Below are 16,873 nucleotides of genomic sequence, written 5' to 3' on the forward strand. Positions count from 1 at the left end.
GGCAGAAATAATCCGGGTTGAGACCACTTTAACTGCCCTGGCTCAATGCTAAGGAATTCTGGGCACTGTAGCTTCCTGAGACATTCCGCCTTCTCTGTCAGAGAGTTCAGGGGCCGCAATAAACTACAGTTCCCAGAATTCCCTAGCACTGAGAGAGTGGTGTCAAACTGGGTTGTTTCTGCAGTGTGGATGCAGCATGCTCTTCTCACATGGGTGCTTACAAAAAGAATATCCTAAGAACCTGTATTACATGCTTCCCAATTTAAATGGGAGGACTTCTTTCAATGTCATCATAGAGCATTTCAACCAATTTATCTAGTTGGTTTAAAAGAACTAAAAACTGCAGCCTTAATCTAAATGCAAATACGGATAATAACTCTCTTGTAGTCTGGTTTTCTAAAAGGGCCTAATGGGTAATACTAGCTACTGGGTAGAGCCTGTCGTAAAACTGTTTTTCGTATGGTCTGTCTGGAATAAATCATCCCCCCCCCCTCTACATATAGCTATTTTAAAAAGCTAGTATAAGGTGCAGCTTGCTGCCTTTACATAACATCCCACTTTACCAACTCAGCCCCCAAACTCTCCAAAGTGTCTAAGACAGACTTGCCTGGGAGGCAATTTAATTTCGCAGAGCATCTTACGGAACACAACAAAAAACCTGGAGGCAATACACACAAACACACATCTATTTTTTATTTTAAAATGTTCATTTTGCTCCACGCGGCTGGAACAGACTTGCAAGTCAAGCGGAGCGGAGAAAATGCCACCATTCAAACAAGCTCCAAAACTATTCATTGCAACAAGCACCAGTAAGGAGGGATGGAAGGGGGAGGCGGGCTTGACAACACACACAAACACACACATACATACACACAGAGTCCTGTCTAATTACACTCCGGTGCAAATCCGTCAACACAAAGGGAGCCCCAGAATCATCCATGGGCAGCAAACGCTATAAGAAAATGCTACGATAAGCAGAGTGGAAAACGGTGGCTGTTTGCTAATGGCATTCTGGTATTTTTATATAGGAGTTAAAGGGGGGAAAGGAAGCCAACTAGTATGACAGGATCTGCTGTCGTTGTTATTCTGTCTTCGCAAGTTGACTCCAACTTATGACAACTCTGCCCTACTGTGTTTTTGGGGGCAGTATTTATTCATAGGAGGGTTGCCCTTGTTTTCCTTTCCAGCTGGGAGAGTATGACTTGCCCCAGGTCTTCTGGTAGGCTTCCACGGCTGAGTGGGAATTCGAACCCTGGTCTTCCAGAATCCTAGGCCTAATTCCCACTACCTTTTAAACCAGATCGCAAATCAGTTTGAACCAGTTCAAATGATCCTGGTTCCCATCTGAATTGATTGGCTGAAGTGATTCGGAGAGGGGCGCCACACACTAGACCCATTTATCCTGCGTCTTTTTGACGCTGATGTTTTCCACGTCTTTTTGGATGAATCGATTCTGCGCAAGTGTGAACCAGATGCAGATTGGAATTGATTTAAATTTGCCCTTCGGCCAACTGGAGCGGGTCCATTTTGAATCGATTCATTTGTAAATGTGAACTACAAGTGGGTTATTTTACAGGGAAATAATGCAATTGGGGCAAACGTAGTGGGAACCACGCTCCGCTGTCAAACCGATCCATCAATCCGGATTGCACACTGCTTTTTTTTGCAAGTGGGAATGAAGCCTTAGTCCAACAGTCAAATCATTACACTTTTTCAAAGATGTTTTGAGATCTCATGAGAAAAAAGGAAAAGGAAGGTTGCAACATTTGGTTGGTTTAGCAGTTAAAAAGATAACAAAGTGTCTCGAATTATCCAGAAGCTGGTTTTCATGAAGGCAGAAGTTTGTTTGTTCATGTCAGAAAGATGCACATATGTTTATGCTGTATCATTCCTTATTTTCCTAACTGAGAGAGAAGCAAGTACGTATCCGCAGAGTCTGCTCTTGCCTGGGCACTATTCCATCTCCCGCCTTAATCCAACGGCATCCACTATTTTCCTAAACTTCCCACCTTCCGTTCCTCTCCCCGCATTGGCAAAAGTATCCAGGTTCCCTCTGTTTGCAAGCAAAAAAAGGAATCATGCAAGACTGCAAACCAGATTAACATTAGTCATCCCAAGCGTAGAAGGGAGGTGTGTTTCATGCTGCGCATGCCACCTTAAGAATGAAGGGGAAAGTCACAGCAAGAGTGCTTTTGCCTTTGCCTTCTTCTAAAGCTGAGAGAATGTCACCAGTGGGTTTCCACAGCTAAGCGGGGATTCGAACCCTGGTCTCCTAGACTTATTGAAGCACTACACCACACCGGCTCTCATATGCAAGGATATATAGCAGTCATTCCAAACTTTGATCCTCCAGAGGTTTTGGCCTTCATCTCCCAAATTCATGACGGTTGCGCAAGCTGTTTAGGGCTTGTAGGAGTTGAAGTCCCAAAACACCTGGAAGACCAAAGTTTGGGAATCAATGATATATAGGGTATACACAGGCTATTAGCCCTGGTTTTTAACAATGATGGAGATGCTCCTTTCACTTGTCTAACAGGAGTGAGATTATCCAGAATGGTAACACAAACTGAGCCCAAAGCAAAGAGCTGCACATTTGTGAAGCAAGGAATCCAGATTTAGTGGAAACTGTATGGTTTAGAGCTATAAGACGTCACCCAAATCCTCCCCCACCGAGACGGAGCGCCCACAAGACCCATCTGCAGGAAGCACAAGGACTTAGAAAGCCGCCTGCGTTTTATGGAAAGGCGAGCCCAAATGAGGCTTAAGATCCCCAAGGGGTTTAAACTGCTTCCCCAGCAGCTTTCAGGCACAAACTGGAGACTGGGACTAAGCTGCCAAAATTGGGATGGAAAGATCATTAATCCTGACACCCCACCTCCTTATGAGAAATCCAGCATTTCCGGCTTGGCTTGGGATCCTCAGGCAAAGACAACCGCTTGTGGGGGATGCTGCACAACCTCCTTCCAGCTGGAAGGAGGCAGAACGGGGGTGCAATTCAGCACTGGAGTCCTGGTTTCTTCTCGGCAATCTTTCCCACACCCCTTGGAAGAGAACAAATGCCGACTCCAAAGGACAAGCAATGCTTTCCCACCTTATTTTCAGCCTGGTGCTGCATCAAGTATCGGAAGTGGTTAAGGATCCCCAAGGTCACCCAAAAAGGACCAGCTTAGCGGAGGGAAAGGGCTTCCCAGGAGAGGAGGGGAAAGGCCCCAAATTTTGCACAAAGAGGATTAAGAGGCTGGATCCTCCAGAAAGGGAAAGGAAGTGCCATCCTTTCTGTGACGTCCCAAGTGGTTGCTTTTAAATGGGATTAGCAACCCATGGCCTGCATAGTGCCTTGGTTTGAGCAACTCCGGAGATTGGGGTTTGATTCCTCAATTGGGTTTGGAAACCTGCTGGGCAAGTCACACATTCTCAGCCCCAGAAACCACCTCCCCCCAAAAGATAGGGTTGACCTTGGAAACAATTTGAAGGCAACGACGACGACAACGGCTCAGAGAAACACAAAAGTTTTTTGTAGGTCTTCAGGAAAGCTTCACCCAACATATTTTTCCAAAGATTCAGGAGCATAGCTATGAACGAAATGAAAGCACCGATTTCTCCTAAATAAGCATCTTGACCATGACATTTCTCTTCAGGTCCCAAATTTCTCTCTTTGCAGTGAATTAAAATGTCCGCTGAACATTTGGAAACACACTTTCGGCCCTCAGAGCAAAGGGAACAGGCAAAGAGATTGAGGGTATACATTTAAGCAGTGGCAGTTAAATCTAGAGCTGTCCAATTCATCTCCTGTCCCAATGCAGTCTTATGGGGTCAAAGATGCCCATGACAGATTTGTGTTGATGTACCACACAAGTGATTTTGCAGCGTTGTGCAGCACTATTATAGGAATACAGACACAACCTGCCAGCTCCAAAAAGCCTATTTCTCCAATGCCTTCCTTCCTTTCCTTTCTCACCATTGCCATCGCTGTCTCTCTCCTCGTGCCACCAACGCCAGGACTGTGATGCCACCATTGCTTATTCTCCCAATTCACCACCTAAAACCCAAAGCCAGTTTCGGCGATTAATTAATCCCAGACTCTGAGCCTTTGGGGCATTCAAATTCACACAGACACCCTCTCCAAAAAGCACATTTTGTAAAGAAAACAATGACGATGCGTACGAAGTAAGCCCTGTGTTTTTCCTCTCCGCTGTTCCAAGCCAAGAGCTCCATTTTAGCAGAACTCTGAAGGCACGCTTGGCCAGTTAGGAAATAAAAAGAGACAGAGGCCCAGCTCACAAAGGGTGGCTCAATGGCCAAGGAAGACGAAGGAAGATGAGCATAAATGAGCACTCGGTTCCTCTGCAAAGCCCACGCTTGTGCCAGACTCAATGTGTAGCGAACACACACAACAGAAAAACCAGTGAGAAAATACTGTGGCCAACCTGGAGAGGTGATGTTTGTGTATTTCACTGATCAATAAGAGTGTTAACGTTGTACTTTGGCCTGGAAGAACACAATGCCTTGAAGAAAAACAAATAGACAGGCCACTGTCCTCGCCGGATTGAGAGATGCCTCAGTACCAGTTGAACCAGTTGCTAATAATGATCTCCCATCTTATTTTCAGGTCGCCTAGTTGGGACCATGGCAAACCTCAGCAGTGAAAATGCAAACGGAAAGAGAAAGCAAAGAGGAGAGTCTTCCTAAGTCCTTCCTATCGCATGCTGACGACAACAGTCTGATCCCTTGCAGTGTAAAAGATGGAGTGGGGAGATATGTTCCCCCCTTTTAGGGACTATGTCTTTGCATAACTTTTACTTCTTCTCTGGGGGAGATGAGCAACGCTCAAGGGATGGGGGGATGCAGAGAGAGAGAGAGGAAGGAGCTCTCTTTTATTCTTTGCTTCCCATTACGGCTGCAAGAGGAGAGTCTTCCTTTCCCATTATTAGCCTCCAATGTGGGAACTGAACTCTTCTCGGAGGCCTTTTGGCCTCTCTGGGTCCGCAGAGGCCTCTGGAGACTGTGGGAAGCCCACAACCTCGGATCTTGCCTTACAGCAAGGCTGTTTTCCATTCCCCCCACCTCTTCATGCATTGAAAAGTTTGGACTCAAGACCCAACCTCCTCCCACCCCCCACCCCAAAAAAACCCTTCTTCTCCTCTCCTCGTTTTGGTTGGGAATCCTGGACGCCTGCCTAATTGAGTTTTCATTCTTCCTTTTCCCAGCCAGACCCACAAACGCTGCTCCTTGCCCCTCTCTTCTGAGCAGCTGAACCCTATAAATGTCCCTACACCCCACCGACTAGCAGTCTTCGGTTCATCTGTCGCACCCACCCCCCAAAACAAAACACACAGAGACCACCTCCTCCTATCTAAAATGTAGGAATCGAGGGCTAGAAAAGCAAAATTTTGGAAGGAAGAATGATTTGGGGATAGGAAGAGAACAGAGAGACCGGAAAGGAAGTTGCTAAGAAACCATTCCTTTCTGGAACGGCAGTAAAAATAGCTACGACTGAGGATCTGATGCTTAATGCTTACCAACAGCTATACCTTTATTGGCCAGCCAAAATGCACAAAATACATGCTGCAAACTTGCAAATTTGGGGGATTCTGGATGTTATTGGATTTCGCCAACAGAGCTACCCCCTGGATATGTTCTCAACAGCTATTTTCCTAGTTGTCCATGGAGAGCAAATAATAATTTCTGGGCAACCAAGGTGGGTGTTTTCAAAGTTCCTCTCAAAGCCTCACTGGCTATCAAACGGCTAGCAAATAGCCTCTTGTGATCCTGTCATCCTGTGAACAGATGGGAGTCCAAGGTCTCTTTTGCACCCGACAACGAAAGCCATGGCTCCAGCCTATGGAGTCCTGGGACTTGTAGTTTTGTGAGGTGCTCAAAATGCTCAGCTAGAAAGCAACAGTCCATCCCCAAACTGCAAATCCCAGAACTGCACCGCATGCAACAAAGGTACTTAAACTGGAACCAGAGAGCCATCATTGCAAGGCAGGCAAGAGAAACTGGAATACTGTATAGGCAGAGCCTGAAGAACTGAATTCTCAGGACAACAACTCCCAGGTTCCCCTCCATGCTGGCTTCTGGGAGTTGTAGTGACTCCCTCAAGTTGTGGAGGCAGGAGAATGTGTTTTCCCCTCAAAAATTCAGTTTCACCTCTAAACACTTTGCTTTTCCCTATGTGATCTGGTGCTTTCTAAACAGTTTCATTTATGTAACCTCCATTTCCCTTCCCCTTCCCCCAAAGCTTGGAGGGGATTAGATCACGGCAGACGCAGAAAAGAGGCAGCAAAGGAGCTGATTAAGTGCGGCTGATGGAATCCAAGTGCAGAGCATTTCGCCATTGAGGCCTTCATTTATCAAGGGCTTCCTTTGCAAAACAGGAAACTGGGAGCAGGAGGATAGCTCTCCCCTAAAGACTAAACTCAGCAGTATGTTTAAATTAACGTCTCCGCCACCAATAACAGTTATTCAGGGCCCATTGTACCTTCTGGTTTATGGCCACCCTAAGGAGAACCCAGCATGGCGTTGAGCATTGGACTATGACTCTGGAGGTTTGATTCCCTTCTTGGCCATGAAACCCAATGGGTGACCCCTGGGCAAGTCACACTCTCTCAGCCTCAGGGGAAGGCAATGGCAATCCTCCCCTGAACGCATCTTGCCAAGAAAACCCCATGTTAAGATCACCTTGGAGAAACCATAAGTTGGAAACAACTTAAAGGCACACAATAACAACAACGAGAACCTATCACAGGGTTTTCTTGGCAAGGTTTGTTCAGGGGAGTTACCACTGCCTTTGAGGCTGAGAGAGTGTGACTTGCTCAATGTCTCTTCCAGCTGCCATTTTGATAAGGAACGCAGAGCAAAGCAGATGTATTTGGGGTTCTTGTTGGGGTGGGGATGTTTTCATGTCCTTCCAAATGTTGAGGGGCTTCTTGCCTGGTTTGGGAGCAAAACCTACCTGGAAATTGCATTAATTTTTGTCTTAATGTAGAGGGTTGGTGGGCTTCAGGGGCTACAAAAGGGCCACAGTTTGACCACGCCTTGTGTAGAAGCTCAGAAAGAGGGCTTCATAGTGCAGATTTCTCAGACATTTCCATTAAGATGCCAGGTTCCAGGTCTCAGCTTGTTCAAAAAAGTCCCAGAGAAGAGAGGGTAAAACACTCCCCTTCTGATAATAATAAGATGTTACTGATCCTAGAAAAAGGAAGGAGAGAAGAGAAGGGGAGGAAGGAAAGGGACGGCCGGAGAGAACAAGTTTAAAGGAAAGAAAAATGCACGGCACAAACCGGCCATTGTTCGCAGGAAGCGCGCCAAGGAAAGATCAAAGCCCCACTCTAAATGGTGCAAAGCTCAGATAAACGGTGTACTTTATTCACCGAAGGAGCTTTCTTACGATGAACCAATTACCTAGAATCGCAAGACAAGGTCTTTAAAGGGAGTGCAGTGTTTTGGATGACTCAGGACAGCAGAGACGGATGATTTGGGACAACCTGGAACACCGTCGTCATTGTCACCATCCCCACCTTTCCTCCAGCCTAGGACTCAAGGTGGTTTACCAATGTTGAAGCAGATGTGGCTAGAACAGGCATATCATACTAAAGTTCTTTAAAAATATGATTCAACTAGCAATACAGATCCGGCGTGGCATAGCGGGTTGCTTGAGCGTTGGACTCCGACTCTGGAGTTTGATTCCCAGCTCGGCCATGAAACCCACTTGGTGACCTTGGGCAAGTCACATCTTCTCAGCCTTAAGGGAAGGCAATGGCAAACCTCCTCTGAACAAATCTTGCCAAGGAAACCCCAGGATAAGATCGCCATAGGGTTGCCATAAGTTAGAAATGACTTGAAGGCAGACAACAACGACTGGCATACTGGGAAGGGGCACAGGAGGTCTCTCGCATCCGACAGTTTAATATTTAGCCTTCTTTAAACACCTGAAGGATGGTCAAACTTGTTTTCTTCTTCTCCAGAGACTAGTACACAAACCAGTGGATTAAATTACACAACAAAGTAAAGGTTCCACTTAAACAACAGGAAGAACTTCCTGACAGTTAAGACCTCTTTTAAACAGATCTTCAAGGAATGTAAATGCTCAACTAACGTTTTAAGTCTCTGTAACGCCAGAAATTTTGGGAAACAAGGAAAATTCCACTGGAGTTGTTGTCTTCTTCTGGGGGAAGCAATGCCTTCATTTTGGCCAAAGCTTTTATGTATTAGTGGAAGGGCACTGGCTGAGAAGGTACTTAGTAACTTGGGAGCAACTTCAACTTACTGTTCTGGATCTGTCTCTCGTCTCCATGGACATAAGCAAATTCAGCCTTGTACTTTACATGTGCAAAGCTGGCTCTTTTCGTAGCCAAACCTTGCTGAAAAGACTAGCCTCTCTATGGAAGGGGTCGGATTCTTCTCAGAATACAGAAGCAGGGCAAGCGTAAGATGAAAGGGGAATGTTTTAAGGGGGAAAAATAATAACGAACAAACGGACAAGTTCAGAGAGTCTACCCAAGTTGCCTGATTCAAAACTGCTCCCAAAGAGCCAATATTCAAAGCAGTCTGTTGGGAAAGCTGAAATGGAGAAAGGAAAGCTGCAAACTCAGAGTGAGGAGCGACTAGGAGACTCCAAAGGGTTAAACGCTGTTCGCCTGAGTCCTGCCAAATAATTCCTTTTTTGGCGCTGGGTTTCAGTAACTAGTTTTGACATAAAAAGCAGCGTTCGCACAATAAATAAATACAGTACAGGGCAGGGAGGAGAGGGACTAGAAGGCAAAAAAGACACACCACAGCCTGGCAATGTGCTTTCAAGGAGCAATGGTTTCTTAGGGTTTTTTAATCTGTTAATATTCTTTATCCATTGATAACTGTGTGAGGACACAGAAGGATGGACCTGACAGCAATAAGTGAGTCTTTAAAATGTCCTGTGACTCCAATACAACAGCGACAACGTTTTATCTAAGACCAGAGAGCTACTTGGGGCCATTAGAGCAACTATAGTTCTTCCTTCTTCTGAATGAATGTAAACATGGAAAGCATGCAGAATCAGAAGAGCCTTAGGTTTAGAAGTGACCGCAAGGGAGGGCCATCTAATCCAACCCCAGCTGTGCAGGAATACACAACTGAAGAACCCCTGAAAGATGCCCAGCCAACCTTTGTTGAAAGACCCCCAAAGAAGCGGAGTCCACAATCAGGCCTAAGACTTTTGTCTGGAATCACTGACTCACAGCTCAGTCCTAATCTCCAGGCCCTTCGGGATCATCTTCCAAGACGGCAGCTGGCATCCAGATGTGGCCCCAACAGATCATTCATTCAATGCTGGGCCCCCAACTCCCTCTATTTATATTTCTGCCCAAAGGTCACATTTGCCCTCTTAGCTCTTGCTCCAGAGAAATCAAGTCTCTTGACTTCCGTTTGCGTGTGGGGAAAGCCTTTCCAACCTGCCCTTCCAGTTCTGGGTCACTAGGAAAATTAACGCAGCTGGCAAAACCCTGATTTAAACAACAACATTTCTGTGTCGACAGAGAGAGAAAGTCTAGGGAAGAGAATCAGGCTCGGGAGCGGAAAGGTTGCTGATTTTTGTGCAAAGGTGTGGAAAGGTTGACATGGTTTCTTAAGTAGGAAGTGCTTTTCCATACGAGAATCAGTGTGGCAGAGTGGTTTGAGCATTGGACTTTGACTCTGGAGACCAGGGTCGAATCCCAGCTCAGCTATGGAAACCCAATGGGTGACGTTGGGCAAGTCACACGCTCTCAGCCTCAGGGGAAGGCAATGGCAAACCCTCTTCTGAACAAACCTTGCCAAGAAAACCTCATCATAGCTGCGCCTTAGGATTGCCGTAAGTCAGAAACAACTTGAAGGCATGCAAGAACGACAACAAGCTTTCCCATATAACTCGCTCGTCCTTTTTTCTGCCTGAATGTAAGGGCTTGAAAGGAATACATCACACAGAGACTGGGGCAGCAAATGTCAACTGATGGCAAGCTACAACTAACATTAACATGATGTTCCAGAATGTATCAAGCTTTTCCAGTTATAGGCAATCTCTAAACACGCTGCTCTGGCGCCACAACAAACTACACTTCCCAGAATTACGTACTATTGAGCCATTAACGTTAAAGTGGTATCAAACTGGATTATTTTGGCAGTGCGGATGCAGCATTAAGCTTGCTATTCTTTCTGTCCTTGCGGTCCCAACTTTTTCAGATGCTTCCAAGCCAAGCATCGGCAGAAGGCGCCAGGGAGGACAGAAGGATGTTGAAAACAGCCTGGAGGCGGGTGAGAAGAGAGGCAGAAGGCAAAAGCAGGAGCTGAAGGCTGAAACGTTAAAAATAAAATATACCGCTTGGTGAGAAAAAAAGAAGAATCAAATCAGAACCAAGGAGGAAGCAGCAACGAAACCTCATACTCTTTTGCAGAAGGCTGTTGCCAGGAAAAAACACACAAACTTTCTTTCCTCTTTTGTTTTATTAAGAAACGGACCAAGAGAAACCATCCCTCATCTTTTCTCCTCTCCTCCTCCTCTTCTTCTTCTCCCAGCCATTCATCTGAAGTGGCCAATTCCCAGCTGTTCCTCCATCCATATGTGGAAAAAACAACCTCACCATCGGAGCCTCCTTTACATCATCCGTCTCTTTTACGCAGATTTGCAAAACATTTAAAAACACACACACACAATGAAAAACCCTGAGCTGCCACTGACATCTTAAATCGCTCTGGCTGCGCACCATGGGAAAACATAATTCTGGGCAATGTTACAGGATGCCATTGTACTCTTTCTCCCCCCCCCCCCCCAAACCCCCCCCCCCCCCCCCCCCCCCCCCACAAAAACTGGAGGTGGAGATGCAAAGATGTTTCTTTAAAAAGTAAAACCCTTCTTCCTTTCCTTCTTCCAGATTCGCTCAACAGGCGAGATCAAAAAGCAGGCTGCACCCGTCCAAACAAGCTCCTCGCACCTGAGGTTTGCGCCAGAAGCACTCCTGGCAAAGGTTCACTGAATATATTGAGTTTCGAAAGCAAGCAAGCAAGACAGAGACCGCAAAGTAGGAGAGAAATGGGATAGTGAGATGATCTTGTCCCCAGATGTGAATGTTTATATATGTAATATACAGACTAGGACTTGGAGATCCAAGGTTCAAGTCTCTACTCGGTCATAAAATCCACCTTGGGTCAGTTATTTTCTTTTTTGCTCTTGAGCTGGACTACCTGACAGGGCTGTTGTGAGGAGAGGGCGAGATGGAAGAGGACAGCCACGGAGACCACTTTGAGCTCATGGCAAGACGTGGACATTAAATAGTAACTAAACAAACATATCACACTCCATCCCAAAGGGTTGCTCTGAAGATAAAAGTGCAGAGCTGTGGGGTGACTATGGGGAAAAGCAGGGTAAGGCGCAATAAGTCGAATTTCACAATTTATCCAACAAAGAGGAGGGCTTTTCATGCCATCACAGCACTGTGATTCCAATTTAAATGCCACAGTTATATCTATGCTATGGAGGTGAGGCTCTAGAAGACTTGGACCAAGAATAGTAACTTTGTTGTTTCTGTGTGCCATCAAGTAATTTCCAGTTTATGGAAATCCCAAAGGCAACCTTATCAAGGCCAGAAACCCACTTCTGGTTGTGAAAAACTGGGGTCCTCTTTTTCCCAATATTAAACAGGGTGCAGGTGTGTGTACCTGTGTGCAGCAGACACATGCACACAACCTATTTAAAAGGTGAACTGCCTTTCCTGGAGATGTCTAAAAGAGGTTGTTCAACTTTGGAGCTGGCAGAAAAAAGTTGATCCAGGAGTTTGCAAGGAGAGATTGAGGCCCCAAATCCGCTCTGTGGCTGCACTCTCCTACCTAGAAAGGAGGACTTGAGCAGAACCAAGCCTGGGTTTTTTACATACATACACACCAAACAGCTGCGTTGTGTCTGATCAACTCTTCAATGACCCAGGAGTGTGGGAGAACTGAGCTTGCAGCTGACATACAGCTGTGCCATGTCTCAGAAATGATCTGTGCAAATTGCAATTTGCAAAAGGAGCGTGATCAGGGAGGAGAAAGCAGGGGCAGTCCATTTGCAAAACTGTGGCCTTTTTTCGCTGATGTACTTGAGGCTCTGAGGAGGAAAAAGAAAACATGAGATCTGCACTGGATCTGGGCTCTACCTCAATGGTAGAGCACCTGCTTTGTATACCAAAGGTCCCAGGTTCAATTCCTGCCATCTCCAAGTAGGACTGGAAAGGAGCCAGCCCAAACCAGAGAGTCATCTTTAGTCAGCAAGGACTAGGGTGGGCGACCTGCTTGGGACTGAACGCCTTTGTAAATGGCCTTGTGTGCACGCAGCATTGAACTGAGTAGTTTTGCAATGTCTGTATTTACCTAGAGGTGTTACAACCAGGTGCACAATGTTGGAGTGCCTGATGCGCATTGGGCACCAATGAGCCCTGGGCATTGATGCCCATCCAGGCACCGTCTAGGAAGTGCCAACGCACAACAGGGGTGCCTAATGTGCATCAGAGGTGTCCAATGCACATTTCAGCCATTCACTGATGGGTTTTACATACTGTATTCCCGCAATAAATTCCTAGAGAGAACAATATTTATTCAAACCGCAAATAATCAACTCCGTAAAAGACAAAGCTGCAAATATGGAGGGCCGACTGTATTTCAGATCTCAGAGTCCCAGGTTAAGGGAGACTCAACTTGTACTTGGGGGAAAAAATAACTTTCCAAGGCAACTTTTAAAGTCTGTTCTGCAGCATAATGTGCTCCAACCCTTGTGCCTCTCTGCTACTAGAAGACCTTTTCTTCAAGTAGCTGGGGCTGGGTTTGGTTTGTCAATGAGGCCACAATAAAACTGCTCAGCTGGACCAGAAGCCAGAAACTGGCCAGCGGGAACATGTCAGCGGGGATGAAGAAGGAAGAGCTGGCTGGGTGTTCAGCCCCCAACCCGCCCCACACGCATTCGGATCCAGACCCCTACGGTTTTCATTAGCGGCTGCTGACCGTTCCAGCTCCGGAACAGATGTGACCTCTGCCCCAGGACTGCTGCCCCAGAGAGATGGACCCACCAAAAACTCCTTGGCCAAGCCCTTCAGATTCCTGCATTTGTGTTTTTAGAAGAAGGAGAGCAACCATGAGACAAAACCTCCTGCAGATCTTTTTTTTTCCAGCAGCACAGTGCAACGATAACACAGCAACCTGAAACAAACTCAGGCTTGTTTGTTTGCACAACAAGAAAAGTTAAACTTCAAAAAACCCCAACAACAACAAAGTTACAGGTTGACATGAAGTTACCCATTTTGAGTCCCATATAGGAAAAAAGAGGGATATACATCAAATAAATAAAATACATCTGCCAGGCATTTAGTGCAGCGTTGCAGGTAAGTGCGCAGAGCTCCACAACAGCTAGCTGAGCTCCTCCTTATGCCTTGGCCTAACTTTCCACTGATAGCAGCATCTCTCCGCTGGAACACTGTGCACCTCCCCAGAAGGACCCATGGACAATCTCCTAGGAATTATCTGGCCTCGGCTATAAAAGTGTCTTTCGGTTCCCCTCCCGGAGATATTCAAGCAAACCACACACGGGAGAGACCAGTACATCCTGACACAGCCCCTTCCCAAGTACAGGGTGTCTGTTTCGGAGGTCATTCATCTCCTTCTAGAAGTGTCAGCCCTGAGGTCAAGAGTAATGTCAGCTCTGAGAGCAAGCATGAGTCACTTGAAATTCCAGGCCAGGGATTGGAGATCTCGCTGTCCTCCAGAGTGTGTGTGTGTGGTAAAAGACTGGGGGTTGATCCAGGACTTGTTAGTTCTGCAAACACAATTCCCTCTGGGTCAAGGCAAGGATACCCAACAGCCAAGAAAACAACCCCAGTGGCCAGTCCTGAAGACCCTGCCCCTATTCTGTCTCCTCTTCCCTTGCAAATGCCTACTTCAGCATCCCAAAAGTGCAGCATTGCAAAATACAGGTATACTGCCCTTGACAAATTAGGTGACTTCCCAGGTGTTACTACTTTCACATTAAATTGGGTACCAGAAGATGATGGAAAGAACAAAGATGGCTTCCTAGACCTTACCAAAAGGAGGAGGAGGAGGAGACCTAGACTGTGCCCAGTCCAGCATCAAAACCATTCAGCCACAGACCCCTTTCCCTCGCCACCCAACTCCCTTCTGCCCTCTTGCTGTGGGTCTCCCACCCAGGTCCCTCTTTCCCTGTTCCCTTCCTCCCAAACCCTTCCCAAGCTCTCTTCCTATTGTCATCTCAGGAAATATTATCCCAGCAAAAAGCTGCCAGGTTGCCAGGAAACGGGACAGAGAAATTTACAGCGCTCCAGCCTCCATGATTAAGAGGATTTGGATGAAGTTCCAGCGGTAACACAAAGCAGCTCCTCTTGCAAATTCAAGGGTTCGTTTTTCATAAGGAGCCAAAAAGGCAGCAGTCTTATTCTCTCTCAGACGTTTGGTCCGGGGAGGGAGGAGAACCCTCCCAATGACAAAAAAGATTGCGGGAAGAAAGTGCTTCGAAAAGCCTCCCTAGACACATTCAAGATAAGGCCAGAGCTCTGCTTCTTCTTATTTACAGCAGCCTTATAAATACAGAGGGTCCTTGGTATCTGCTGAGGTTTGGTTCCAGGACCCCCATGGATACCAAAATCTGTGGATTCTCAAGCCCCATTAAATACATGTACAATGGTGCAGCGAAATGGTGCCCCGTTGGGCACACGGTAGGAATGGGCAACCGAGGGGGGGGGTCAAGAAGCAATGTCACCCTGAGACTGTTCTCCCATGGGCTGCACCTCCCCACACACAACAGGCCCAAATGCCTCCATTTCACTCTACGGTCCCTCTCAAAATGGCAACTGGCAGAGGTGCTCTGGGAGCAATTCCAAAATGGACTGGCAAAGCATCTAAACAAAACTGCCATAGACAGGGTCACAGTCACAAAAAGCAACATGCTGGAAATTATCACACACAGATGGGATGTAGGGACTTGGCCCGGTGGCTGATCTGAGGCTAGATGTACCATGGGGCTGATGTGGTATAAATCATGTTTCTCGCACCACCCAATAAGTGTGCGTGTATCCCCTCCAACGCACAAAGCCCAGAATGACAGCTTTCAACACATACGCAGACGCCCATGCGCTGCCCCCACAAAAGCAACTCTGCTGAGAGAAAAAGGACAGATTTGACAGAATATCTCCTTGCTAAAAGCAAAGCGGACCCCCTTCCTTTGCCCCAGGCCTTGCTTCCAGGGCAAAGAGGAGGGAAACAGAGAGAGCATGGCTGAAGGAACTCATGCCCACGCTGACCTAGTTTTGCGTGTGAGTGTGTGTGCATGCTCTGGGCCTCACAACAGAGACACCCAGTTCTCAGGGAACAGCAGGAGGTGGCCACTTTCCCGAGAACTAAAATTAACCAGCGGCCAAGAAGAAAAAAGTCTTTGGGGTGGGTGGGTGAAGCTTTGCAAGGACGCCTCAAAGAACTGGAGAACCTTTGTCATTTTTCCTCCTCAGTCAAAAAGTTACCAATTCCCAGACAAAAAAGGGATGCTCTCATATCTCAGTGAGAGGGAAAATCCAGTTTAAAATACCTAAACACACCTTGAGAGGGAATTCTATTACATGCTCTGGCCCTACCTTGGAAATATGTGTTTCCTTCTCACTTTCCAAAGCAAGCGTGGGAGTGCTATGGACTCAGCACCCCTGAAGCTCCCTGTTTTTTGAAACTTAGTGCCATTTTCAGGCAACTTCCCAACCCCCAAACCATGCACGAAACATGTGACAGTACCCCACTCCATCCCCAAAAGATACCATTTACCCCACAAACATGGAAGCCACTATGCAAGCTGACCCTTCTGAGTCAAAACCATCTCAGCCCCTCCATTAAGGCAACCCATAAGAGCTTACAAAATGGCGCCCATGCAGCAGAAAAGATGCGCTCACTCACCATCTCATCCAAAGCATAGCGGAGGAGGCCGTGCTCATAGAGGATGAAGAACCGGCGCTGCCACTTCTGGAAAGGGAGAGAAAAGATATAATAAAGCACAACCTGTTTAACACATAGATACCTGAATCAGTAGTAACTCCCAAGGCAACTTTGCCCGGTGTTATTTCTCCTGTCCTCTCTTCCACCCATATTGTTTTTATTGTGTTCTTATCATTCTTTCTTTATCACTTATTGGATTTCTGTCCTGCCTTTCTCCCAAAATGGGATTCAAGGAGGTTTTTATCTTCTTTTTTATTATTATGTCTTGCTTTTTGATACTATTTTAATCTTCTGTTTTTAACTGAAACTGTGTGGGGTTTTTTAATGCCGTAGACTGCCTTGGATCCAAATAAATAAGACAGACTAATATCACCTCTTACCCTTTTCTTCTCCAGTCTAAACATACCCAGCTCCCTAAATCTCTCCTCTTAGGGCATTGTTTCCAGACTTTTCACCATTTTGGTTGCTCTCCGTTGGACACAAATCCTGGGGTTTGTAGTTTTGGGAGGCACTAGAACTCTCTGGTTGAGGATTATAAATTCTCCCCTCCTCAAACTGTCAATCCCAGAATTTCATAGGATGGAACTGAGGCAGTTAAAGTGGAGTTGCACTGACATAATTCAATAGTGTGAATGGGCTCCTGAACTCATCCTCCAAGGTCTCATGCTCAACTTGCCAGGTTGGGAAATTTTAACCACTGCGTCACCCATCACTCCAAGGAGGCAAGAGGAGTTCATCCTCCTCTGAGAAGAACTGGGCCTTGCTCATATCTAGCTTACTTGTTTAAGACTTCTTCCAACCTCATACTCAACACTGCTATTGCTAGTGCTGTGTATTCTCTCTTGCTAATATCGCCGCTACTAAGAATAATGTCAACACTCAGGCAACCAAAGAAGCGCTGAATGCT

At 46.5% G+C, this 16,873-nt stretch overlaps 1 protein-coding gene across 5 annotated transcripts in view; it reads right to left on the bottom strand.

The window, feature by feature from the left end:
- Positions 1-16,873, bottom strand: part of LOC121914793 (myosin phosphatase Rho interacting protein) — an 84,207-nt gene that overhangs the window by 49,854 nt on the left and 17,480 nt on the right. For all 5 annotated transcript variants that reach the window (XM_042438490.1, XM_042438488.1, XM_042438489.1 and 2 more), the window contains exon 3: positions 15,928-15,993. In XM_042438490.1, the coding sequence (XP_042294424.1) occupies positions 15,928-15,993 (66 nt within the window). The remainder of the gene's footprint in view (positions 1-15,927; positions 15,994-16,873) is intronic.

The sequence above is a fragment of the Sceloporus undulatus genome, chromosome 8 (genome assembly GCF_019175285.1).
Source record: "Sceloporus undulatus isolate JIND9_A2432 ecotype Alabama chromosome 8, SceUnd_v1.1, whole genome shotgun sequence".
NCBI lineage: Eukaryota > Metazoa > Chordata > Lepidosauria > Squamata > Phrynosomatidae > Sceloporus > Sceloporus undulatus.